The 24,669-nt window shown below is 45.1% G+C and overlaps 2 protein-coding genes, 1 non-coding gene and 1 pseudogene across 9 annotated transcripts in view; 2 read left to right on the top strand and 2 right to left on the bottom strand.

Annotated features, from left to right (window-relative positions):
• Positions 1-18,629, bottom strand: part of LOC130523717 (NACHT, LRR and PYD domains-containing protein 12-like) — a 95,811-nt gene extending 77,182 nt beyond the window's left edge. For 6 of the 7 annotated variants that reach the window (XR_008949979.1, XR_008949981.1, XR_008949978.1 and 3 more), the window contains exons 1-7: positions 18,509-18,629; positions 17,574-17,677; positions 15,195-17,022; positions 14,091-14,267; positions 13,807-13,980; positions 13,329-13,502; positions 12,864-13,037 (exon numbers count right to left, since the gene is read on the bottom strand). Coding sequence is in view for 3 of the 7 variants with exons in the window: in XM_057029186.1 (XP_056885166.1) it covers positions 12,864-13,037; positions 13,329-13,502; positions 13,807-13,980; positions 14,091-14,267; positions 15,195-17,022; positions 17,574-17,677; positions 18,509-18,621 (2,744 nt within the window). In the remaining 4 variants the exon portion in view is untranslated. Of the gene's footprint in view, positions 1-10,489; positions 10,664-12,863; positions 13,038-13,328; positions 13,503-13,806; positions 13,981-14,090; positions 14,268-15,194; positions 17,023-17,573; positions 17,678-18,508 lie in introns of all 7 variants that reach the window. The other variant, XM_057029188.1, reaches the window with a different exon arrangement.
• Positions 3,090-5,191, bottom strand: LOC130523727 (uncharacterized). The gene is made up of 4 exons (XM_057029226.1): positions 4,651-5,191; positions 4,302-4,513; positions 4,073-4,187; positions 3,090-3,759 (listed from the first exon to the last, which is right to left on the bottom strand). Exons 1-4 carry the CDS (start codon positions 5,104-5,106, stop codon positions 3,574-3,576), a joined length of 969 nt encoding a protein of 322 aa, XP_056885206.1. The 5' UTR covers positions 5,107-5,191; the 3' UTR covers positions 3,090-3,573.
• Positions 18,630-23,318: 4,689 nt separating the features above from the next.
• On the top strand, positions 23,319-23,427 carry LOC130525103 (5S ribosomal RNA; annotated as a pseudogene).
• A 1,090-nt stretch (positions 23,428-24,517) lies between these two features.
• LOC130525138 (5S ribosomal RNA) lies at positions 24,518-24,636 on the top strand. Its single transcript, XR_008950402.1, has one exon. It is a non-coding gene; the product is annotated as a 5S ribosomal RNA (ribosomal RNA).
• The last annotated feature ends 33 nt before the right edge of the window (positions 24,637-24,669 follow it).

The following is a 24,669-nucleotide window of genomic DNA, read 5'->3' as shown; positions in this document are numbered from 1 at the left end:
GCGCCCCTGGCCACCACCGACCAGGGTTCCCTTGGTTTGAGCGGGGTTGAGCTCACTAGGGCTCCTGCTCCGTCCCCAGCGATGAAACCCTGCGACTCCGTGGGGCGGAGGAAGGAGGTGGAGGGAGCCCCTGTGCTGGTTAAGTTGTCAAGTGTGGAGGCATAGTAACCTAAACCTTTGTCAGCATTAAGATCTGCATGTGGCTCCAAATGGCTAATGCTAATAATCGGCTAATCTGGGGAGAGTGCCACAGCTGTGGAAGACGTCCTGCATCGTCCCAGTGCCGAAGACACCGCACCCCAAGGAGCTCAACAGCTACAGGCCGGTGGCTCTGACGTCTCATCTGATGAAGACGCTGGAGAGACTCATCCTCGATCACCTGCGCCCACTGGTGAGCTCCTTCATGGACCCGTTGCAGTTCGCCTACCAGCCGAGCATCGGGGTGGACGATGCCGTCATCTACCTCCTCCACACCGCCCTCACTCACCTGGAGAAGGCTGGAAGCACTGTGAGGATCATGTTTTTTGATTTCTCCAGTGCGTTCAACACCATCCAGCCCAGGCTGCTGGGGGACAAGCTGCAGGTAGCTGGGGTGGATCACCACCTCACGACATGGATTCTGGACTACCTCACACAAAGACCACAGTTTGTGAGGGTGAAGGGCTCCCAGTCAGATTGGCTCCTCTGCAGCACTGGTGTCCCGCAGGGAACAGTTCTGGCTCCTTTCCTGTTCACCCTCTACACCGCGGACTTTTCACACGGTTCATCATCATGTCACCTCCAGAACTTCTCTGACGACTCTGCTGCTGTCGGCCTCATCACTGATGGGGACGAAACGGAGTCCAGAGGACTCATTCAGGACTTTGTGGACTGGAGCCTGCGGAACAACCTCCAGATCAACGCCAGTAAAACCAAGGAGCTGGTGGTAGATCTCCGCAGGCGTAACACTGTCCACTGTCTGTCCGCCTCACATTTAGGATATCCAGATCCATCTGGCCATCCAGGATATCCCCCGTTAGCCGGTACCGGTCTGCCACCTGCAGGACCAGAGTCATCATTTAGGGTCAGAATTTAATGTTCTTGTATCTAATGTTCTACAGTTCATATGCAGTCAACAAGCTGCCAACCGGGATGGCTGGTTTAACGGGTAACAGGTAATTCTGCTGACCTTAGAGATAACGCCTTGCTCGTCTGTCTGGGCCAAGATGTTGTTGCACCAGAAAGTACCAGAGGTCCGACCCCAGCAGGCCCGACAGAGGTCTGCTGTGATGTCAGAGGCCTGCTGTGATGTCAGAGGTCTGCTGTGATGTCAGAGGTCTGCTGTGATGTCTCAGGTCTGCTGTGATGTCAGAGGTCTGCTGTGATGTCAGGTCTGCTGTGATGTCAGAGGTCTGCTGTGATGTCAGGTTGCTGTGATGTCAGAGGTCTGCTGTGATGTCAGGTCTGCTGTGATGTCAGGTCTGCTGTGATGTCAGAGGTCTGCTGTGATGTCACAGGCCTACTGTGATGTCAGAGGTCTGCTGTGATGTCAGAGGTCTGCTGTGATGTCAGGTCTGCTGTGATGTCAGAGGTCTGCTGTGATGTCAGGTCTGCCGTGATGTCAGAGGTCTGCTGTGATGTCAGGTCTGCTGTGATGTCAGAGGTCTGCTGTGATGTCAGGTCTGCTGTGATGTCAGAGGTCTGCTGTGATGTCAGAGGTCTGCTGTGATGTCAGGTCTGCTGTGATGTCAGGTCTGCTGTGATGTCAGAGGTCTGCTGTGATGTCAGGTCTGCTGTGATGTCAGAGGTCTGCTATGATGTCTGGTCTGCTGTGATGTCAGAGGTCTGCTGTGATGTCAGAGGTCTGCTGTGATGTCAGAGGTCTGCTGTGATGTCAGGTCTGCTGTGATGTCAGAGGTCTGCTGTGATGTCAGGTCTGCTGTGATGTCAGAGGTCTGCTGTGATGTCAGGTCTGCTGTGATGTCAGGTCTGCTGTGATGTCAGAGGTCTGCTGTGATGTCAGAGGTCTGCTGTGATGTCAGGTCTGCTGTGATGTCAGGTCTGCTGTGATGTCAGAGGTCTGCTGTGATGTCAGTTCTGCTGTGCTGCCAGAGGTCTGCTGTGATGTCAGAGGTCTGCTGTGATTGCAGAGGTCTGCTGTGATGTCAGGTGCTGCTGTGATGTCAGGTCTGCTGTGATGTCAGGTCTGCTGTGATGTCAGAGGTCTGCTGTGATGTCAGGTCTGCTGTGATGTCAGAGGTCTGCTGTGATGTCAGGTCTGCTGTGATGTCAGGTCTGCTGTGATGTCAGAGGTCTGCTGTGATGTCAGAGGTCTGCTGTGATGTCAGGTCTGCTGTGATGTCAGGTCTGCTGTGATGTCAGAGGTCTGCTGTGATGTCAGTTCTGCTGTGCTGCCAGAGGTCTGCTGTGATGTCAGAGGTCTGCTGTGATTGCAGAGGTCTGCTGTGATGTCAGGTCTGCTGTGATGTCAGAGCTCTGCTGTGATGTCAGGGGTCTGCTGTGATGTCAGGTCTGCTGTGATGTCAGGTCTGCTGTGATGTCAGGGGTCTGCTGTGATGTCAGGTCTGCTGTGATGTCAGGTCTGCTGTGATGTCAGAGGTCTGCTGTGATGTCAGCAGCTTGTGTCTCACCTGACAGGATGCCGAGGGCGACGATGGCGGGCTGAAGCCTTGCGTGGCGCTGAGGCAGGATGATGGCCATCCCATAACTGTGCATCTGTCCTCTTTGTTCAGCTGGGCGACGACACTGTGAGGGAACTCTGTGTTTGAGTGTTGGGGACACACACAGGCTGTCACGGTGTGTGTTTGTGTGTGACATAGCACTCAAGTCTCTGTTCATGCACAGCGCTGCTCAGGGCTGAATATATTCTTCTCTTTCAACGCACCGATCGAGTTAGGCTGGTTATTAATGTTACTTCAGTAAATAACCGTACATACGCAGGCTATGCTAGAATGCAAAGTTCTGTTTTCTGTTTATGTCGCATTTATGTGGTCTTTACTCTCCTCCCCATGTCTTTGTCTTCTAGGCAGGTGTGGATTTGTGAGACAAATGTGTTTGCATGGTTTAAAGTTGTGCACAGTGATTCCAAATTTGAACATTTAGTTGAACTTTATTTAAATATTATCTGTTACAATCAAGCTTGGAAAGACAGAGCAGGCAACAGGATTGATCAGCCTCCTCATTAAGACCAATCGAAATCACTTAATCATTTAGAACACGTGTACCTAAGACTTCCAAAAAGTCAGCCCCCGCAGCTTATTTAAAAAGCCCCTCAGATCTGAGTGACCAAGCGGAATGTGGGGGCTGCTTCATGAAGACATTAAAAGCAAACCAAAGATGTTTTAAATCAATAATGACACCAAATGGTGAAGCTAAAATCAAATCAAATGTATTTTGTACAAGTTAAATGATGCACCGCTGCATTTTGGACCAACTGCAGTTTGTTAAAGCAGCATCTGGAGAAAGTTAATGTTGAGTAGATTCAGGTAATATAGACGAGCAATGATTCACATCTCAGAGTATTATTCAGGGAATAAATTCTACAGGACGGAAACCTGCTTTTCTTCTTCTGTGTCAATATTTGCCTCTTTCCTCCACGCCCTGATCAGGTTCCACCCGATCTTCTTGGTACTCAGGCCAGAGCTGCCGAATAATGCTCAGAGCTTCGAGAGGGTCAATAACCTCAGGTTCAATTTTAATATCATCCGGTTTGCTGATGGTGAGGCTGTCTCTCAATTTGTCACTGCCAAAGGTCCACACCTAAAAAGAGCAGCAGCAGCAATGAGAAATGAGATTCAAACTGATGGTCAAAAATAAAATGCTGATGGTTTTAGAACTGGTCTGGGGTGTGTGTGTGTGTGTGTGTGTGTGTGTGTGTGTGTGTGTGTGTGTGTGTGTGGGTGGTTGTGTGTGTGTTGTGTGTGTGCGCGTGTCTGTGTGTGTTTTGCCTTTTTGTAAATTTTAGAGAGACAAAAATTCTGAGGAAAAAAGAATAAGATGTCCCCAGATAACTGAGCAGTTTACATGTGGATAACCAGCTACAGCTCAGAAAAGAGTGCTCACTCAGGTTTACCTTTTTGCCCACATGGAACGCGAGGGCGACGTTATCCCAAAAGAAATATTGAGGGTACTCATTCCAAGGTTCTGCTGTCATCCTGTTTTCAGTATCATCCCTCATCAAGCGGTACCTGCTCATAAATACATGAGTCACACCCAGACACCACCAACACCTTCCTCACCCTCCGTCACCCATTTTCTTGTTATAAATTGGGTTTCCACTCACAGTAGAGAGGGGCACTGACCTGTGAGTTTCACACATGGCTTCAGCCTTCCAGATCATGTGGCCCGCCTCCTCGTTGTACCCGCAGACAGGACTCGTGTCATCGGTCAGCAACGGAAAGTGAGAAAATTCCCCACTGAGTTTTGGGCTATGGACCAACACAGCATACATGATCTCCTTTTTGTACAGGGTGGTCTTGAATACCCTCATGACGGGCTTTTCACCGTCGCAAAACTGAGGACGATAAAGAACATTTCTATGGCAAATGTGTTGAGCAGCTCATCAGGACATAGCACGGTATTCCCATTGTGACACAATGTGCTTTTAGCTGACAACAAATCAAAGAAAGCCGCTGGGAACGTTTCCTCTACCTGCTCTCCGTAAGCATCCAGCACTTCTCTGAGTGTGAAGGTGAAGCGGAATGAGCCCAGTCTGGAATGCTCTCTGAAGGCTAGAGAGGTGGCAAAGTGTGCCAGAAACCTTGGCTGCATTAGGCGTTGTTCCTCTGTGCGATCTGGGTAGGTTTCCTCCAGCATCCTGTCCTCAGCAGACTGGATGTCATCAGGTGTCACCACCATGTTCCACCATACGTAAGGGTCTTCATACGGACAACGGAAGCCATTGTCAGCATAAATGCCCTCCAGGCCGGCTCTGTTTGTGTCGTGTTTCACATAAAACAGGTGAAACTGTGGACGAGGATAATCAGGAATTTCTGATTTAGGGTACTTCTTCAGAGCACGACGTTTTTTTAATTCCTCCAATGTCAGGTGTTTTCCCGGATAATTCTCTTCCTCAAAACCTCTCCTGTTTTTTTTCGAAGATTCCATTGTACAATTAAAAGTGATGCAGATCTTTAAAAATAAATTGCAGGAATAAATAATCTCAGAGCCTGAAGCCTCTTCTGATCGAGAGAAAACGAAATGATAGTCTCCACGAACAGCTGAATGCTGTCAGAACCAACAACCACTCCCATTTCTCCCACGACATACTTAGTTTCATTTCTGGTAAACTGAAACTTTTGCATGCAGCTTCTTAGGTAGCTGGCCGCAACTAAACGTAGAATAATCAATAATGAACCGCTCAAAACAAATCAGCTGGAGACTCGACAGGTGGATTTCTCTCTCATACATCCATAACATCTGTTCAATATTAAAGATGAACTGCACGTTAATAATATGATAATAACTCAACAGGAACTTTCGTCGTGATATTATCCAAGCATCAAAGTTGCACCATCCAGGCGTGGAACACAAGGCGCTCATGTTGCGACCTGTCACGACACCTTTAAAAATACCCTTGAACAGTGGTTGGAGACATGCAGACCTGCTCTGCTGGGTAAAACCTTTGACTCATGGCGTTGGTTGACATTGTTGTGTGTCTCCGTTGATGGTTGTGTCTCAATAGTTTCTCTTCTGACAGTGATTTCCAGCCAAGACGGACTGATACCCCATTAAGTGTTAATTCCCCGCCACTATTCATCGATACACCTGCTAAAGCTCGTCTGCTCACAGAGCGCCACGTCCCCGCAGGTGATATCAAAAACCACTTTGGGATCTCTCCACGGAGACTATAGTTTTCTTTCTACTTTCCTTTTCTCTAATCTGTGGAAAAATATGGAACACTGTTCCATTTGTGTCTAGGGTCCCTCTACAGCAGTGATCCCCAACCCCCATTTGGTACCGGGCCGCACAGAAAGAAAAAATAATTTACATTTAAAAAAGAAGATGATGTTTTATTTTGAAAAGTGTCCGAATTCTCTCTGTTACATCCGTCTCACTTGACGCACCACAAGTCACGTGATCCATCCCGCTAAATGAACTCCCAAGCTAGCAAAATGAGCAAAAACAAACTTCTTTAGAAAGTTTCTTTGCGAAGGGGAACCGGCCCAATGAAGGGACAGAAGAGGAACCTGCACCCTGGTGCTGGTGCACGAACACCTGTCCCTGCTGTCAGAAGGGTTCGAGCGCTACGTCCCAACCACAAAAGATCCACCAACTGCCAAGGAATGGATCTGCGACCCATTCGTCAACAAACCGGGTGAATGCAGCATGTCGATGTGTGAAGAAGATCATCTGCTGGAGATGACGGGGGCCTTAAACGTCTGTTGGAGACATCAACTCTGCCGTTGTTCTGGATCAAAGTCATGGCAGAAACCCCGAGATCGCCACAACAGCACTGAAAACCCTGGTGCCATTGCCCACATGGTATCTGTGGGAAGCAGGGTTTTCTGCAGTGACGGCACCCAAAACCAAGTTACGGAGCAGACTGGACCCAAGTAGCACACTTCGGGTTTCATTGTCCCCCATGAGCCCAAGATGGGACCGTCTCAGGGCTCCCACTGATTCAGTGCTGCTGTGAACAGCGAGCATTTTCATGCACTTTGCTTTTGTGTTGTGTCTTATTTTGAAGGTATGTTTAAACGTTACCATAGCGACCAGAGTGTGTTGCAACTAACTAAGAGATAATTAACTAAGCAACTAACCTTTTACCAATCAGCCAAGACACTAAAACCACACTCATCAATTTGATCCAACCGTTTCTTATTTTGGTTTCGACTGTCCAATACACTTGTGGATTTAATGAGTTGTTTCTTTCTGTAGGTACTCACAAAAATGGTTTTATCATGTTCATAGCAAGCTCTCTGCTACACATGTCACCTGCAGACTATGGCAGGTGACCAGAAGACACTATGTGAACCCAGAGGTAAACAGAGTTTACACCTGACTCCCGCATTGATACGCACCCACGAGCGGTGGACGATGCCAGAAGTCACCTGAATTTCTTAATTCCTGCATCCATAAGAAACGAAACACAGAGCAGGATCCCTGGAACTGTCAACTCACTTGACTGCTGACATCACGAGTGACAGCTGGAAACACCGAAGAATGATAAAATTAACACCGGACCAGTAAATTCAACGGGGAAATGACAGACAACATAAGACATTTATTCAGTTCAATTCAATTCAATTCAATCTTTATTTATATGGCACTTTTCATACACTGGGTAGCACAAAGTGCCTCACAAAGGATAAAAACAGCAAAGAGAACAAGAGAATCAAGAAAAAGGACACACACACAGATAAACACACACACACACACACACACACACACATGCATACACAAAATCAAACACACACACAAACAAGCTGAGACATGGCTGGGCACCGAGACCTGAGGCGAAGGAGACGCCACCTTTGGAGGCCCACCAGGCCGAGGGAGGTCACGGTCCGTGACCACAGGTGGTACCGCCACAAAGACCAGCCCGACCCGGACAGACCGGAGGCTCCACACCAAGGCACAGAGCCCCCTAACCACCCAGGCCAGAGCTGTCCACGGGACAGCACCCCTAGTGGTAGACCGGAAACATCTCCCAGCCTGGCAGGCCCCCATATGAGGAAACACCATGAGGAAACACTGGAGCTAAAAACTGAAGGACTGAAACAGTAAATGGGATAAAAGGTGTAAAAGCTAAAAACTGAGAAACTAAGAACTGAGGGAGTAAAACAGTAAAAGTATCAAGTCAAATAAGGATAAGACATAAAAAAGCATGAGGACATAAAAGAAATTAAAAATAATCAGAAAATCCGTTAAAGGCCTGATTAAAAAGGTGTGTCTTGAGCCTCTTTTAAAAACCTCAGCAGTCTCTGCGGCCCTGAGGTTCTCCGGCAGGCTGTTCCACAGTCGGGGACCAGAATAACTGAAGGCCGCTTCCCCGTGCGTTTTAGAGCTTACATGTGGGATGGTTAAAAGGCCGGTGCCGGAGGACCTCAGAGTCCGCGAGGGTTGATAGAATAAAAGCAGGTCAGATAAATAAGTCGGGCCAAGACCATTAAGACATTTAAAAACGAATAAAAGAACCTTAAAATCGATCCTGAAATGCACGGGTAGCCAATGCAGCGATTCTAAAACCGGTGTGATGTGCTCCCGCCCTCTGGTCCTCGTCAGCACCCGTGCAGCTGAGTTTTGTAATAATTGTAAGTTAGAGATGCTCTTTTTGGGAAGACCAGAGAGCAGGGCATTACAATAATCTAGACCACAAGAGATAAAAGCGTGCATCAGCACCTCCGTGCTGGCCTGAGAGAGAAACGGGCGGACTCTGGCTATATTCTTCAGGTGGTAAAAACCCACCTTTGTTATGTTTTTGATGTGTGTGGATAAAACTAAGCTCAGAGTCAAAGATCACACCCAGATTTCTTACACATTGAGATGGTTTAAAATCCTTTAATTTTGTTTAAGTTTCTCTCTGACCTTCAGGACCAATGACTAAGACCTCTGTTTGGTCCTGGTTGAGCTGTAGGAAGTTTTCTGCCATCCATGACTGGATATCTAGAATACAGTTAAAAAGGGCATCAACTGGCCCTGTGTCACCAGGAGCCACGGCGATGTACAGCTGCGTATCGTCAGCATAGCTGTGGAAGCTGATGCCGTGACTCCTGATGACGTCCCCAAGAGGAAGCATGGAAAGATTAAAAAGGCTTGGACCTAAGATTGACCCTTGGGGAACGACCACAACCTCCTATCTTTAGTATTGCTGTGCCAACTGGTGGTCTTTTGGGTTGAGGATAACGGTGATCTATATGTAGCTATATGTAGCTATAGCATCATTGGCCTCCACTCCAGCCACTCCTGGTAGTTCCTCAAAAACACTGAGTTTCTAGTGGATGCACAATCTGTGGAAGCCAACATAGAAACTTCTGAAGAGCCAAGTTCTTGCAACAAAAATATAGTCCCCAATTAGGTTGTTTTGTTATCACATGACCCCGTCCCCATTATCTTAAGAGAATATAAAAGAATGAGTGGAGACAGAAGAGAGAATGAGACGTTTTTGGGGCGTGTCACTCTTGATTTAGTGTTTATTTTTGCAGGAAACTTAAAGGAGGCCTTTTCACTTTATGTTTGATTGCATTTAAGCTGATATTCCATTCTTGACATCTTTAAATTTACAGTATTCATGGCAGATTTATTTGGTCATTTTGCTTCTTTTTATTTCCTATTTCCCACATTTATTCATAGTTTTTATTAGATTGCAATAAATCCTATAACATAAAGTCAAATGACCTGCGGTTCCCACCGATAGCCGTCATTCTGATGGGTTTTTGCTGGCTGCAGCTGAAATATTCCAATGCTCCATGTCACAGAGACAGTAAATACTAAACCCTAAAGATTCTGAAGGCATGATGTAAAATAGTAACGTATAATACAGACATTTGAAGAGACAATTAAGAGAATGTTTTCATGCTTATAAGAGTGGCCGAGGAGCCATTTAGAACTTTATAAAGATGCATTGTGTGATACCAGGAACTAATTTAACTTCAAGGCGAAGCTGCTTCTGCTTTGTCGACCATCGACTGATCTCCTGAAAGTCCACCAGCGCCTTTTAAAAACTGAATTTTTCATCTATGGAGGGAGTAGACGGCAGATGTTTCCACAGATGTTCTTCACCAGTGGTCAGTGAGTGATGCAGCAGATGAGCGGGAGTTGACTGGCTTCTACCAGCTACCGTCTCAATGTCTCCAGCCCATAGTGTGGATTCTCTACGAGAGCAGACAGCAGCTTCACTCCTGAATCCTGCAGCTGGTTCTGTCTCAGGTCCAGTTCTCTGAGATGGGAGGGATTGGACCTCAGCGCCGAGGCCAGAGAGCCACAGCTGATCTCTGATAAACTGCAGTCCCATAATCTAAATAAAGAAGGGAAACTTTTATAAGGTTATAAGTGAAACCAGTATTCATCTGAAAGGTTAATCAAAGGCATGATCTGTAAATATTTAATTTAGTTACAGGTTAAAAAATGATAGTAATATGTAATTACCACAATTCCAACCTCTCAGGTTTGCACTGTTCCAAAGGAGAATATATATTGTTCTGGCCCTCACTCTTCCCAGGTTCTCCCACCTCTTTCCCTCCCATCTCATCATGGAGATCCATCTCACCTGTGGCTCATCTTTAAAGGCACAACCTGTCTTAGATGACTTCCTGTCTCCCTCACCATCTCCCTCCTCGTTGGCTGGTGTCTACCAGGCACCCTCACCTAGTTTTGTCTAATTTTGGTGACCATCTGTCGGCTTTTTCATTGTCCTTAAATCAATTTATCATGAATAAGTGGTCCCCGTGTGGCCCTCCCTCCTGAAGGAACTGGGCACAACACACACACTCAGAAAGTGTGAGGACCCTCGGATGGAATAATGGACATTTTTGAGAATGGTGTTTACCTCAGAGTTTCCAGTCGGCAGTTTGGATCCTGGAGAAAACCACAGAGCAGCTTCACTCCTGAATCCTGCAGCTGGTTCTGACCCAGGTCCAGTTCTCTGAGATGGGAGGGATTGGACCTCAGCGCCGAGGCCAGAGAGTCACAGCTGATCTCTGATAAACTGCAGTATTCTAATCTGAAAAATGCAGGATGAGGTTATACGGTGCAGGTCTGCATGTTATCTGCGTCAGTACTAAACCTACGTTAGTTCTTAGTTGGGTCAGACCTGAATTCACGATATTCCAAGGAATTTTTTTAATGTGGTGCATCACAGCAGTGTTGAGAACAGCCTCACTTCACCATCTTAGCAGCTGGTATATAGGTAGAAAAATGAAGACTGACCTGAGCCTCTCCAGTTTACAGTTTGGACTCTCCAGTCCAGAACAGAGCCGCTTCACTCCTGAATCCTGCAACGGTTGTAGCTCAGGTCCAGAACCCTCAGATGGGAGAGGTTGGACTTCAGAGCTGAGGCCACAGAATCACAGCAGGTCTCTGATAACCTGCAGCGACTTAGGCTAAAATAACAATTATTTTGAGAGAAGACAAATAAAAATCAACATGTACCAGAGCAAAACACAGCTTACAAGCAACAAACCTCTGGTCCTGCACTGGCTTATCTGCCGTATGTTCCTATTTTGGGTTCTTTCAGGGCGGTTGGACAAGATCTACAGCGTATGTAAAGTGTGTGTGGGTCAAAATACCTTCCAAGTTTGTGAGACCACATTTCTCAATAGCACTCAACTCTTGTCAGGAGTTGGGACAAAGCGACCCACTCCTGATAGCTTGTGGGCGATGCTGCAGCGACCCTGCAATCCCTACACTCTCTGGTGAAACCAAATCAAAGGTTTTAGACACTGCTGGATGCTGGAAGGGTGGCTATAGTCTGGACGCATCGTTCCCCTGACTGCACATTTCTCCAACAATGATTGGCAGCTGGTGTCACTTGTTCTCCAGATGAGAGAAGGAAAGAGAGCCCCCCCACAGTGTGTTTGATTGCCCCACTGCAAGCTCAATGCTGCCAGAAAACATTGCAGGAGCATCAATTCCCCTCAGGGCATCAACAAGGACCTCAGGAAAAGGTGCAGCTGCCACGTACTAGAGACAAGCACACTGAGCTGAGATTCAAAGCCCTCTCCTCCCAAGAGAAGAGCTTGTTTGTTGGAGGCTCTTCTGGGCGATACCTGGTGCCACAGCTCCAGCTCAGCCCGTCTCTGGAGCTGAGGTGGAGCTTAGCAAGTTTCATGGTTCTCCACCACTTCCTCTCGCTGAGGACCTTCTCAGCTGGTGGTTTCTGCTCCACCTTCCAAGTTGAGCAGGTGATACTTCTGCATTCCTGCCACCAGTGTCTCTGCAGAAAGAGTCTTCTCTACTGTTTTATACTAGATTGTAGAAAATTAGGATTTTTGGTCGATGTCTTAGATGTTGTTGACTAAGAGCAGGTTTTTCTTTAATAACATAGAGAGATTCGATGAGAAGAGCAAATGTATTATTTTATGAGCTACTTCCACTATTATTATATACACATATTGTCTTAGATTGTAAGCTGCATTTATTGCATCGTTCATAGAAAGTCATATTTGTGAGGAGAAAAACTCAAATAAGGTCATTTTCTTTAATGACCATTACAAAAGAAGGAGGCGATGAACAAACAGATTTATCTAAAAATGTGTGAAAACTTATGGATGGAAACCTTTTTAAAATGGTTGCATTGTGTAGAATCGGTGTAGAATCAACTTGTTGACTTCTGATTTGGACTCCAATGGAAGTGAGGTGCAACAATTGTGGATGCTGAAAGCTTCAGATCTTCATGAAGGTTTCTGTGGTTGGACTGACCTGCTGCCCCTTTAAGAGGGAGGCAGGTTTGGGCTTCTGGCTGGAATGAAGCCACCTAAGATGAGAATGACTGCAGGCTTTCGGTACCAAGGTTTAACAGGGTGCTCACTTCACACTTGGGCTTTTCTCTTTTTTGGGATGGCTTTTCTCAGGAGAGAAGGGGCATGGCACACTGCAGCAGCTTTCTTTTTGGGTTTGCTAGTTTTCCTTCTGATCTTTAAAAGACAGGAAGAACCATTTTTGATTGGTCTGAATGTTTGGGCGGTTTTGTGGCCAGCCTAAAATAAAACAAGACAAATCTACAACTGATACTTCCTTTCTAGTCATTGATGACCATCCTCACATGGGACAGATTTCCACAACCAATTTAATACTGCAAATCTGTCCTGTGTGGTCTTTTTTCTGAGAACTGTAACACTACGTTTATAACAAAGATCAAACATGGAAACATTTATTGTCTAACTAGTTACACCTGGGAAAGTACTGGATCATCTCTGACTGACCTGAGAGTCTCCAGCTTACAGAGAGGATCCTGGAGAAAACCACAGAGCACCTTCACTCCTGGATCCTTCAGCTGGTTCTGACTCAGGTCCAGAACCCTCAGATGGGAGGGATTGGACCTCAGCGCCGAGACCAGAGAGTCACAGCTGATCTCTGATAAACTGCAGTCACTCAGTCTGGATAAGGAATCATGGCAAGAAATGATCTCTTATTGGAGGAAAAGTCATATTACACTTGCTCAAAATCATTATTTTATTTCATTATTTAATCAGGGCCCTTGGAGTCAGGAGAGCTCTGGCCCCCCACTGATAAACTGGGATATTACAGCAACAACATAGTTAAAAAGTATCTATAAAATTAACTTTCATTTATACTCATACTACACTTCTCTTCTCCAAAAGTCAATGGAGTTTATCTTGAAGCCTTTCATTGTTTAGTTGTTATGTCGAAGATAAAAGGAAGCTGACCTGAGAGTCTCCAGCTTACAGTTTAGACTCTCCAGTCCAGAACAGAGCAGCTTCATCCCAGAATCCTCTAGACTGATGGAGCTCAGCTCCAGAACCCTCAGATGGGAGGGATTGGACCTCAGCACCGAGGCCAGAGAGTCACAGCTGATCTCTGATAACCTGCAGTCACTCAGTCTGGATAAGGAATCATGGCAAGAAATGATCTCTTATTGGAGGAAAAGTCATATTACACTTGCTCAAAATCATTATTTCATTTTATTTCATTATTTAATCAGGGCCCTTGGAGTCAGGAGAGCTCTGGCCCCCCACTGATAAACTGGAATATTACAGCAACACCATAGTAAAAAAGTATCTATAAAATTAACTTTCAATGGCTCATTTATACTCATACTACACTTCTCTTCTCCAAAAGTCAATGGAGTTTATCTTGAAGCCTTTCATTGTTTAGTTGTTATGTCGAAGATAAAAGGAAGCTGACCTGAGAGTCTCCAGCTGACAGTTTAGACTCTCCAGTCCAGAACAGAGCAGCTTCATGCCAGAATCCTCTAGACTGATGGAGCTCAGCTCCAGAACCCTCAGATGGGAGGGATTGGACCTCAGCGCCGAGGCCAGAGAGTCACAGCTGATCTCTGATAAACTGCAGTGTGACAGTCTGGAAAAGGAATAAATGGGGCAAATAAAAACACATTTCTAAATCTGAAAATGAAGAGAAAAGCAGAAAATGTAAAGAAATTTAGAAAAGACCAACAGAGGCCTCCTGACCTGAGCGTCTCCAGTCTGCAGTTTGGATGCATCATTGCAGAAGACAGTAACTTTACGTCGGCATCTGTCAGGCTTTGGTTCTCGCTTAAGCTCAGCTCCCGTAGATGAGAAGGGTTTGACGTCATTGCTGAGGCCACAACTTCCCAATGACTCTTTGAAAGAAAACTACCAGACAGTCTGTTGTGTATGAAACAAAAATAGTGAGTCAAACTTTGGGATTTCTCATCAACTCATCTGAGAATCTACCTCAACACAAATGTAGCTCATTTCCTGGAAAAGCTAAATTCAACACCGTAGAGCAACAGTTTGAACGACCATCAGATCTGAAATGCAACTGAATTATTCTCAACATTTGTCTTATTCTAGAACAGCTCATAATTACTCAATATTTAAAATGATTATAGCAAATGGTTTAAAGAAACGTGCATCTTTTTATCTGTCTATCGGCTCTTTGGATATTTTGCATTTCATCCAATTTGTACGATGGTGCGTCAAGTCTTAATTTAGCGATCCGATCGATGACATCAGAGTCTCTGGTTGCATCGATTGCCCTCAGCTTCTGTTCTATCTGCCTGTTTCCCTTCAAATCATTTTCACTGCACCTTTTGTTGCTAGTGATGAAGTTGCCACCTAACGGGTGTGGAAAGGCTCAAACAACTTTGTGGGTCACATAAAGGCTCCAAACGGAACCGCCACAAAGACCTAAAACGCCCATTTAAACCAACGAGGCCGGCTGTTTTTACGTTGAACAAATGAAGCAAAATAGTCACGTGTCATTAGTTAAGATGTGTTTTTCTGTCGTTAGAATACGATGTATACAAACAAACAAAAGTGATTTAATGACATGACAGTCATTTCATGATAGTCAGTTAACTTGTGGCTCCTATTATTCCTGCCTTATGTTGGTTTGTCTGGATTGACCTTTGAACTTATATCCAGCCAGTGTTGAACATTTCTGGATGAATTGTTGTTGTTTTAAATTGATGGACGCTGCAATGGAAATAAAGAATTGAAGGAATGACCACTGGAGGGGGTATTGCTACCTGACATGATCCACTCGCTTGATTTAAACGCCGATGTCCGGCCCTAAAAATCTTTACTTACTCGGCCTTCCTGCAGTTCCTCACAGCTGGAATCAGGCGACGTCGTCCCTCCTTTGAGGTGTTGTACTGCTGCAGTTTCAGCTCATCCAGAACCTCCTCTGACATCTGCAGCAGGTAGGCCAGAGCTGAACAGTGGATCTCTGACAGTCTCCTCTCTGATTTCTTCTCTGACTTCAGGAACTCTTGGATCTCCTGATGGACTGACTGATCCTTCATCTCCATCAGACAGTGGAAGATGTTGATGCTTCTGTCTGGGGAGATTTCATCACTGTTCACCTTCTTCAGGTTGTTGAGGATCTTCTGGATGGTTTCTGGGTGGCTGTTCCTCTGATCCAACAGTCCACCCAAGATCCTCTGATTGGACTCCAGAGAGAGACCATGAAGGAAGCGAACAAACAAGTCCAGGTGGCCATTTTCACTTTTGAGAGATTTCATTAGTGCTCTCCTGAGGAAGTCATCAAGAGATATGGCTGGATCGTTATTTGTGAACAACCCAGCAAACCAGAAAAAGGGGTTTGGTTTTGAATATTTTAGGAACTGACTTATAACCACTGTGTCTTTCCTGGTGTAACAGTGGAACATGTAGACGGCAGCCAGAAACTCCTGAATGCTCAGATGAACAAAGCAGTAGACTGATTTCTGGAAGATCACACTCTCTCTCTTGAAGATCTCTGTACAAACTCCTGAGTACACCGACACCTCGGAGACGTCCAGTCCACATCGCTTCAGGTCTTTTGAGTAGAACATGATGTTTCCTTTCTCCAGATGTTCAAACGCCAGCCGACCCAACTTCAGAAGGAGTTCTTTATCAGCCTCAGTCAGTTCCTCTGGTCTCTGCTTTCCTCCATACTTCTGCTTCTTCCTCTTCATCTGAACCCTCAGGAAGTGTGAGTAGAGGTCAGTCAGGGTTTGGGGCAGCTCTCCTCTCTGGTCTCTGGTCATCATGTCCTCCAGAACTATAGCAGCGATCCAGCAGAAAACTGGGATCAGACACATGATGTGGAGGCTCCTGGAGGCCTTGATGTGTGAGATGATTCTCTTGGACAGATCTTCATCACTGAACCTCCTCCTGAAGTACTCCTCCTTCTGGGAGTCAGTGAAACCTCGTACTTCTGTGATCCTGTCAACACACGAGGGAGGAATCTGATGGGCTGCTGCAGGTCTGGAGGTGATCCAGATGAGAGCTGAGGGAAGCAGGTTCCCCTGGATGAGGTTCACCAGGAGCACGCCAACGGACGATACTTGTGTGACATCAGAGATGAGCTGATGGTTGTTGAAACCCAGTGAAAATCTGCTTTCATCCAGGCCATCAAAGATGAACAGAAGTTTCCAGACAGTCAGATCTTCTGCTCTGATCTTCTGTAATGTTGGATGGAAAACATGAAGCAGTGAGAGAAGACTGTGCTGCTCATCTCTGATCAAGTTCAGCTCCCTGCATGAGAGCGGAAGCACCAAACTGATGTCTTGGTTCTCCAAACCTTCTGCCCAGTCCAGACTGAACTTCTGCACTGAGAAGGTTTTTCCAACGCCGGCGACACCGTTGGTCAGAACCACTCTGATGTGTCTCTGTTGCTCAGATAAGACTTTGAAGATGTCCTGGCACTTGATTGGAGTGTCCTGGATGTTCTTCTTGGAGGTTCTCTCAAGCTGTCTCACCTCATGTTGTGTGTCCACCTCCTCACTTTGTCCCTCAGTGATGTAGAGCTCAGTGTAGATCTTGTTCAGCAGGGTTCCACTTCCTGCTTCATGAGTTCCTTCAGTCACATGTTCACATCTTCTCTTCAGACTGATTTTATGACCTTCTATCACCTCCTGCAGTTCACCACCCTCTAAAACAAACAATCTTTTAAATCCTTTTACAATTGTCATCTACAGCAGTAACACAGATGTCCTCAACTGGAAAATATTCTGTCATGATTGAATGATAGAAGCAACAGTCGGGTAATGACCCATCTCACTGTCAGTTTGAAATGTTATGTCTTCTTATGTACACCTATTCTTTTATTTCATTGGGTTTCAATGTAATTTAGTCTATAACAACCATTTCCATGTCTTCCAAGAGTTTGCTTGGACTAAACAGCTGGTAAAAGCTGGATGATATTTAGAAAAACACATCAAACCTTCTCCAAACACATCATACTCAGCAGACCCATTGTCCTGTAAAGGTCACCTGCCTTCAGTTCTTTAACACTTTCCAGAACTAAATGACTAAATGTTGCTAAATACTGTCTAAGCATTTAGGAAGGTCTTCAAAGGGTCCAGCGGTTCCAGTGGAACCAAACAAGAGCTCTCTGGATCTTCTCTTGCACATTGTAAATACACAAGTTGTTCCTTTATTCCGACCCAAAAGTATCTTATAAATACAAATGTACGAGCTTACGTGAGACGCTGTTGTTCAGGTCGGCGGTCTGCAGTTCAGTTCTCCGTTTCTTTTCACCCTCGGGACAGGAGGAATCTCCAATGGAAGCAGACCGTTTCTGATAGCTGTCAAAAATGGGAATAGTGGTTATACATGTCTACTGGGCGTTAGCAACGCCTAAGAAAGGCTGCGTTCACTTCTACTTTCAGTTTGCTCTGACAGCTGAAGATTGAATGAACACTGAGCAAAAAATATAAAGTTATTTACGTTCTTACAAGCTTGTTTAGTTGGAGAAAAGTGTATTTGATCTAAGTGTTTAGTGGCTTTTCCTCATTGTGAATTTATGTTCAAAATAAAAGTGCCAAATCAGGAATATAAACTCATAGAATAGAACAAAAGTTCTCCATTTATGCTCCAAATACAGTCGTCTGGTCTCTGAAACTGATCATTAAATAGCACAGAGGTCACGCGTATTCAAAAGCTTATTTCAACCATTTAGAAATGACTGATATTGTTGTCTATGGGTTTATTAGAACCAGGAGCCTTATAAATAGACTTTTTAATGAATTTTCATGACATGTGGTGGAACAGTGTGGCAGAACAAGCTGCACAGACCTGCCATGTCTTACCCATCCGTATCTAAATGGAGAGCTGGAGCACTCTGCAATGATGGATATTGTTGGGAAACTTTAAAATATATGCCTAGGAATTTTAGTGAGATGATGTTAACCCATGTAGGAGAAATGACCAGTTAAAAACACAAGCAATTTTCAGTTTTAAAAGATTTACCACACTAAAATTAACATGGGAGTTAATGGGACTGAACGCCTGACATGTTGGTGCACCGTTTCATTAATTTCATTTTTCACGATAGTGGAGGCTAATACCTACAAAATGATGTTTTGTATGGTTGTGAAATGTTCTAAGGCAGAGTTATGTGGTTCAGAAAACCTTACTTTAAAGGTGAGCCTTGAGGTCCAATACCGAAGTTTTCAGGGTGCTCTTTGGACCAGTCACTCTTCATGGACACACAGCTGGGCACTGTGGACTTTGCTCTGTCCTCGTCCATCCTGAGGAAACATCAGAAATAGTGATGAGACTGTGATGAAGGTAAATAATCTGTAGAGGTTGGAGTTCAATAATCCCAATTCACTGCATTTTTATCAAACAGGAACATTTCTAATCCATTCTGGATAACAACTGAATAAATAAATCAATGATGTCTCTGTATAATTTTCATGTGTTCAGAGTTTAAGCTGCTTTTTTTAACTGTTCCCTGCAGTGAGAAAAGAACTGGCACCTTTTCCAGCCCCTCATCCTGCAGCACTGAATGTGCTCTAAAGTTCTTTCCAGAGCAAACGTCTCTGCACTTGCAGCAACATGTTGTAGTCATGGATCCGTGAGGAGAACCGGATACAGGAAACGCCCCCACTTTGATCCCAAAACCCAACTGGTGGCCAACGGTGGTCCGGCAACGACGGGGACGCTGGTCCATCGGGCCGACAACACTGGTTTTCCACAGGCCAACATGGTGAAAGGACTGTCTTCAGCTCAGCCACTAAATTATCTGGTGCTACATAAACATACTAGTCAGGACTTTTTAATTTCCCTCCTTTGTTCCCCTCTTCAATTATTTCTATGATCCAAGTCCTCAAAGATCACTGCTCTATTTAAAATAGATGAAAGAAATGACACCCACTCCTGCATTTCTTTCACAGTGGTTCCACAACATAGAACAATAAACCACTGTGAGAAAACGTGCAACATGAACCCAAAATCCTGTTGGTGTCCTGTGATCCTGTGTGGATTTAGTTATTTAGTTTATTGTCTTAAATTGGCTCGGCTGAGAGATGCTAACTTGCCCACGATTAGATGTTGTTTGACAGGTAATATCAAAATATCCAGCTGTAACCTGGACTGTTGAACAGCTCTAATAACTTTATGAGCTTTTCACCTGTCACAAAATGTCGCTCTTCCTGCTTCGTCTGAACAGAATACTTTCACTTCTAAAACCTAATCAACAGCTTTGTGGCGTATATATTACTACAGTTAAAGCATTCTGGGAGGGTTTAAAGTTCTTTTAGAATCAGTAGCAAAGAGCAGAAAAATAAACTAAACCTTACTTAGAAAGACTATTCAACTATGACTAAAGCCAGACTATAAGAAAGTTAAATAAGACCGATTCATTTATAATGTATAACGATGTTTTGTGCTAAAACTAAATATGAAGTCTAGTTGAATCAAATCTTGATTTTATCTCCAAACACAACTGTCAATTCTTTTCAATAATGCTCTTCGTTTCCACTCACCTTGTCGGTCTTCAGTCTTCCTGCTTAGTCTGAAAGGAATACTTTGAAAAACTGGTTTGTTGGGTTCCCAGTTTCTGGGACCGTTGTTGCTGGTGTCTACCTGCAGGGGGCGTGGAGGAGCCGCTCATCAGCCACAGCTGGCCCCGCAGACACACGCACCTGCGGTCTCTCTTCAATCTCCCGTTAGATTTAAGGACAGAACTCCCGTCTGCCAGCGACGGAGGGTTTTCGGCCTCATCGCCAAACCCTGACTTCTGTGGCTTGACTATTTTGGAGAGTTTTCCTAGCGGACTTGTTTTGGACTCTCTCGAGGTCTCTCCGCCTCTCTGAGAACGCGGACCGAACTGTTCTTGTTCACTTTAAAATAAAGACGCTTTTCGGACACCATTCTCCGCCATTATTCAACCTGGTTAAATAAATAAGATTTATGATGCTTGACAGATTTGAAAGACTTGTAAAAGCAGCATATTTCTGCAGCCCTGGAGTCCAGGAGGAGCAGCAGAGGTCAGAATGTGTCGGAGCGCGTTTAACTATTGCCTGCAGTTCCACGCGTGTCCGCCGGGTGACGGTAAAGCACCACGTGATATTTCTCATTTTTGGAACTTCTTCAGCTGCGTTGAGCTTTAAATCTTCACCTGTCGCTCCCTTTAAGCTCTAAACTTTGCGATTCTGTGTGTAGTTTGTTGGTTTAAATATTTCTGATGAATTCTGATGACGACTGAAACTGTCAATGACCAATAGAAAGTTCGTCCATTGTTCTACTGCGTCACACATTTTCATTATTTTTTGTCATTTTTGGGTCTAAACTGGACCAGTTCTGTGAGCTGTTTTGCTTTTTTGTGGACCAGATGTTCCAGGCAGGTTCCATCATCGGACACAGATGGAGACAGGTCACGTGACAACAGTCAGCCTTTAGTTCTTTATTACAGAGGATCTGGTTTATATACAGACACGTATCTGCAAAATACTAAAAAGTATCTGAACCCAAAGTACTAAAAAGTCTACATCCACGCACACATGTGTATTAAGTGTTTATACACACGTGTGCGCGTACGTGCACACTGTATATTCATCTAATAACTGTTAGTTTCTAAAACAGCAAAGTAGAGTCACTGAGGCACGGCTTCACCTCCTTTACGCCGAGGTTTCCCTGAGCAGGTGTGATGAACTGTTGCAGAAGGAAAAGCATGGAACATGTTAATAACCGGACACAAAAACACTCAGGTTTATTGTCTGACGGCATCAGTGTCTCTGGTTGCATCTGTCTGAGGAGCATTGTGAAACCAGGAGCAGTGTAAATGAGGGGGGGGGGGGGGGCAGTGAGTGGATGCTGCATTCATCAAACACACAATAGTCAGAAGAGAAGAAGGAAGAACAGAAGCCCGCGTTCCTCAGTGTTGGTGTGGAGACGCCTGTTTGGAGGAGCAGGAAGCAGGCTGGACTCTTCCAGCTGGCTTTAATGCCACTTCTCTTCTGAGAACCTCCCAGCAGCTTTCTCTCCACCATCTTTTTACGCTGAAGCTTTTTGATCATTTCAGGTCAGATGTTCTTGGACTGAGGTTAAACATGTTTGTTCTTGTGCTCGGAGCGAACCGACGATCCTCTAAAGTCAGGCATCCTAAAGGTGGATGTTTTCTGAGGCCTGGAGGCTTTAAAGTGGCGCTTTTACCCACTCGTTCTGTTGGAAACTTGATACCAAAACCTTTTCTGGAGCTTCATGTTCTGCTTTTTTGAAGGAATGAAATGGTTTCATCAGCGCTGCCGGGGGCTGAGCAAGCTTCATGAATCTGAAGCTCTGAGATCCTTTAAAGATCTCCTGGAATCAGCAGATGGGGGTTTGATCCAAAACTGTAAGAATCAGTCAAGCTATCAAATCTTGACTCAGTCCAAGCGTGAACCAGTCCATCCAGAGCTGATTATGGCTCAGCCAGGAGGAAAGCACGGCCTGGGGGGGTTCATATGGAGCAGGCACACTCTGGCTCTATTGCTACTGAAAACAGCCCTTCAGCACAGCAGCCTGAAATACAGTTCTGGAGAACACCTGTTCCCAACAGAACCTGTTTAAAACGGGATCAGTAAAGATGCCCGGCGTGACCACGACCACGGGGAGAGAGGGGGGGGGGCAGAGACAGGCGGTAACGCCGCTGCCCACCGATTCACCTGGAAACAACAAAAACCCCAGCAGCTTGGACCCAATATGGCAGCGTGTTCCTCAGAAACGCTCCTCAAACTCTCCCCACAGCTTCATTGCTAAACAGGATTTGGGTTTTTTTGTCCGTGTGAAATGGAAAGTGTTTGTCCTTTGGTGGTCCAACGGGACCACGATTTGGATGGATGGATGACCCATAAAAAGATGGCAGAAAAAAGAAAGAAGACAGATCATTTTCACCACGAAAGTTTCTTTCTCCACAAGAGAAGAACTTCTCACACTACTGCCCCTAAAGACAACTACGAGGGGAGTTGACATATATAACGAGGGGAGTTGACATATAAAACGAGGGGAAATGACACATATAACGAGGGCAGTTGACATATATAACGAGGGCAGTTGACATATATAACGAGGGGAGTTGATATATATAACGCGGTGAAGGAGTTTTTGGTGGAGAAAAAAGTGCCGCTGGAAAAGCTGGTATCAGTGACGACAGACGGGGCTCCTGCTATGAGCGGTCTTCGCAAAAGCCAACTCAAGGCGGCAGAGTCCTGAATTGAAAACAATATCTAAAGAACTCAAGTATCATACTAACAACACTAATATTCCATCTGTCTATCCCCAACTGAATTAACTCCACACCTATCTCATCAGATTATTTGTAACAGAATAAGCCGATAACGTAGCATTTCCCTGTTCATATCTGCTACTTGCAATTTAGAATTTGTCAATAAAACTATGCTATGACACAAACTACAGTTTAATAGATGGCTGTGCTCCTAAAAAGAGCAGCATTTGTGGCTCATAAACCTCACAGACACTGCTATGCTCTTTAAATATTTTTATGATCGTGAATTGTTCAATCAAATATCTTCTCTTTGATAATGCCCAAAGCTGGATTCGAACTCTCCCTCTGGGGTCTTCAGGAGGTTTCAATCAGGTTGTCTGTTACAGCAATTGTCAACTGGCCCGCACCGGCCCAGGATCGATTCCCGACCATGGCACCGATTCCCGGCCATGGCCGATTGCTTTTAAGTTGATTTCATTTATCGGAGTTGAATCTTGTTTGATTTTTTTTGAAGGCGTTTCACCTCTCATCCAAGAGCCGATCTACGCAGATTTGATGATATGGCGCTCATATTCTATATAGCCTTTTCTTTTTTGGGGAAATGGATTGGAGGCTGCTCCAACATTGAGGTTTGGACGGTGACAAAGCAAAATGGACAACCTCCACCAGAATAAGTGTTTCAAGAAAATAAGTTTGGTGTATTAACTTCAAAAGGCCATTTTCTTGTACCTGCTCTCACTTACAGCCATACCACCCTGAGAACGCCCGATCTCGGAAGCTAAGCAGGGTCGGGCCTGGTTAGTACTTGGATGGGAGACCGCCTGGGAATACCAGGTGCTGTAAGCTTTTTGCACTCTTCCACTGGGTCAGCAGAGGCCGCCAGTGTTCCTGATAATTATCCAGCCAGATGTAATTCACTTCTAAAGTACTTCTAACATTGAGATTTAATGTTGCACTATTGTACATCGTTTGAGATTTAATATTTTATGAGTGTGTGTGTGTGTGTGTGTGTGTGGTGTGTGTGTGTGTGTGTGTCTGTGTGTGTGTGTGTGTGTGCGTGCGTGCGTCCGTGCGTGCGTGTGTGTGTGTTTGTGTTTAAATAAAACTGAATTTCCCACTTTGGTCCACACTATTGTCAACATTTCTGTCTTCAACAAAAGCCAACTCAAGGCGGCAGATTCCTGAATTGAAAACAATATCTAAAGAACTCAAGTATCATACTAACAACACTAATATTCCATCTGTTTATCCCCAACTGAATTAACTCCACACCTATCTCATCAGATTATTTGTAACAGAATAAGCAGATAACGTAGCATTTCCCTGTTCATATCTGCTACTTGCAATTTAGAATTTGTCAATAAAACTATGCTATGACACAAACTACAGTTTAATAGATGGCTGTGCTCCTAAAAAGAGCAGCATTTCTGGCTCATAAACCTCACAGACACTGCTATGTTCTTTAAACATTTTTATGATCGTGAATTTTTCAATCAAATATCTTCTCTTTGATAATGCCCAAAGCTGGATTCGAACTCTCCGTCTGGGGTCTTCAGGAGGTTTCAATCAGGTTGTCTGTTACAGCAATTGTCAACTGGCCTGCACCGGCCTGGGATCGATTCCCGGCCATGGCACCGTTGCCCGGGCATGGCAGATTGCTTTTAAGTTGATTTCATTTATCGGAGTTGAATCTTGTTTGATTTTTTTTTAAGGCGTTTCACCTCTCATCCAAGAGCCGTTCTAGGCAGATTTGATGATATGACGCTCATAGGCTATATAGCCTTTTCTTTTTTGGGGAAATGGATTGGAGGCTGCTCCAACATTGAGGTTTGGACTGTGACAAAGCAAAATGGACAACCTCCACCAGAATAAGTGTTTCAAGAAAATAAGTTTGAGTGTATTAACTTCAAAAGGCCATTTTCTTGCACCTGCTCTCGCTTACGGCCATACCACCCTGAGAACGCCCGATCTCGTCCGATCTCGGAAGCTAAGCAGGGTCGGGCCTGGTTAGTACTTGGATGGGAGACCGCCTGGGAATACCAGGTGCTGTAAGCTTTTTGCACTCTTCCACTGGGTCAGCAGAGGCCG

Source organism: Takifugu flavidus, chromosome 4, assembly GCF_003711565.1.
Source record: "Takifugu flavidus isolate HTHZ2018 chromosome 4, ASM371156v2, whole genome shotgun sequence".
Taxonomy (NCBI): Eukaryota; Metazoa; Chordata; class Actinopteri; order Tetraodontiformes; family Tetraodontidae; genus Takifugu; species Takifugu flavidus.
This window is presented reverse-complemented; position numbering and strand designations above follow the sequence as displayed.

What these genes read in the sequence shown, in the direction of transcription:
- LOC130523727 (XM_057029226.1), bottom strand. Translation starts at nt 5,106, where the DNA reads ATGGAATCTTCGAAAAAAAACAGGAGAGGTTTTGAGGAAGAGAATTAT. An exon ending in GCCATGTGTGAAACTCACAG is followed by an intron (nt 4,188 to 4,301) that starts GTCAGTGCCCCT and finishes ATTTATGAGCAG; the next exon opens with GTACCGCTTGATGAGGGATG. An exon ending in CGTTCCATGTGGGCAAAAAG is followed by an intron (nt 3,760 to 4,072) that starts GTAAACCTGAGT and finishes TGCTCTTTTTAG; the next exon opens with GTGTGGACCTTTGGCAGTGA.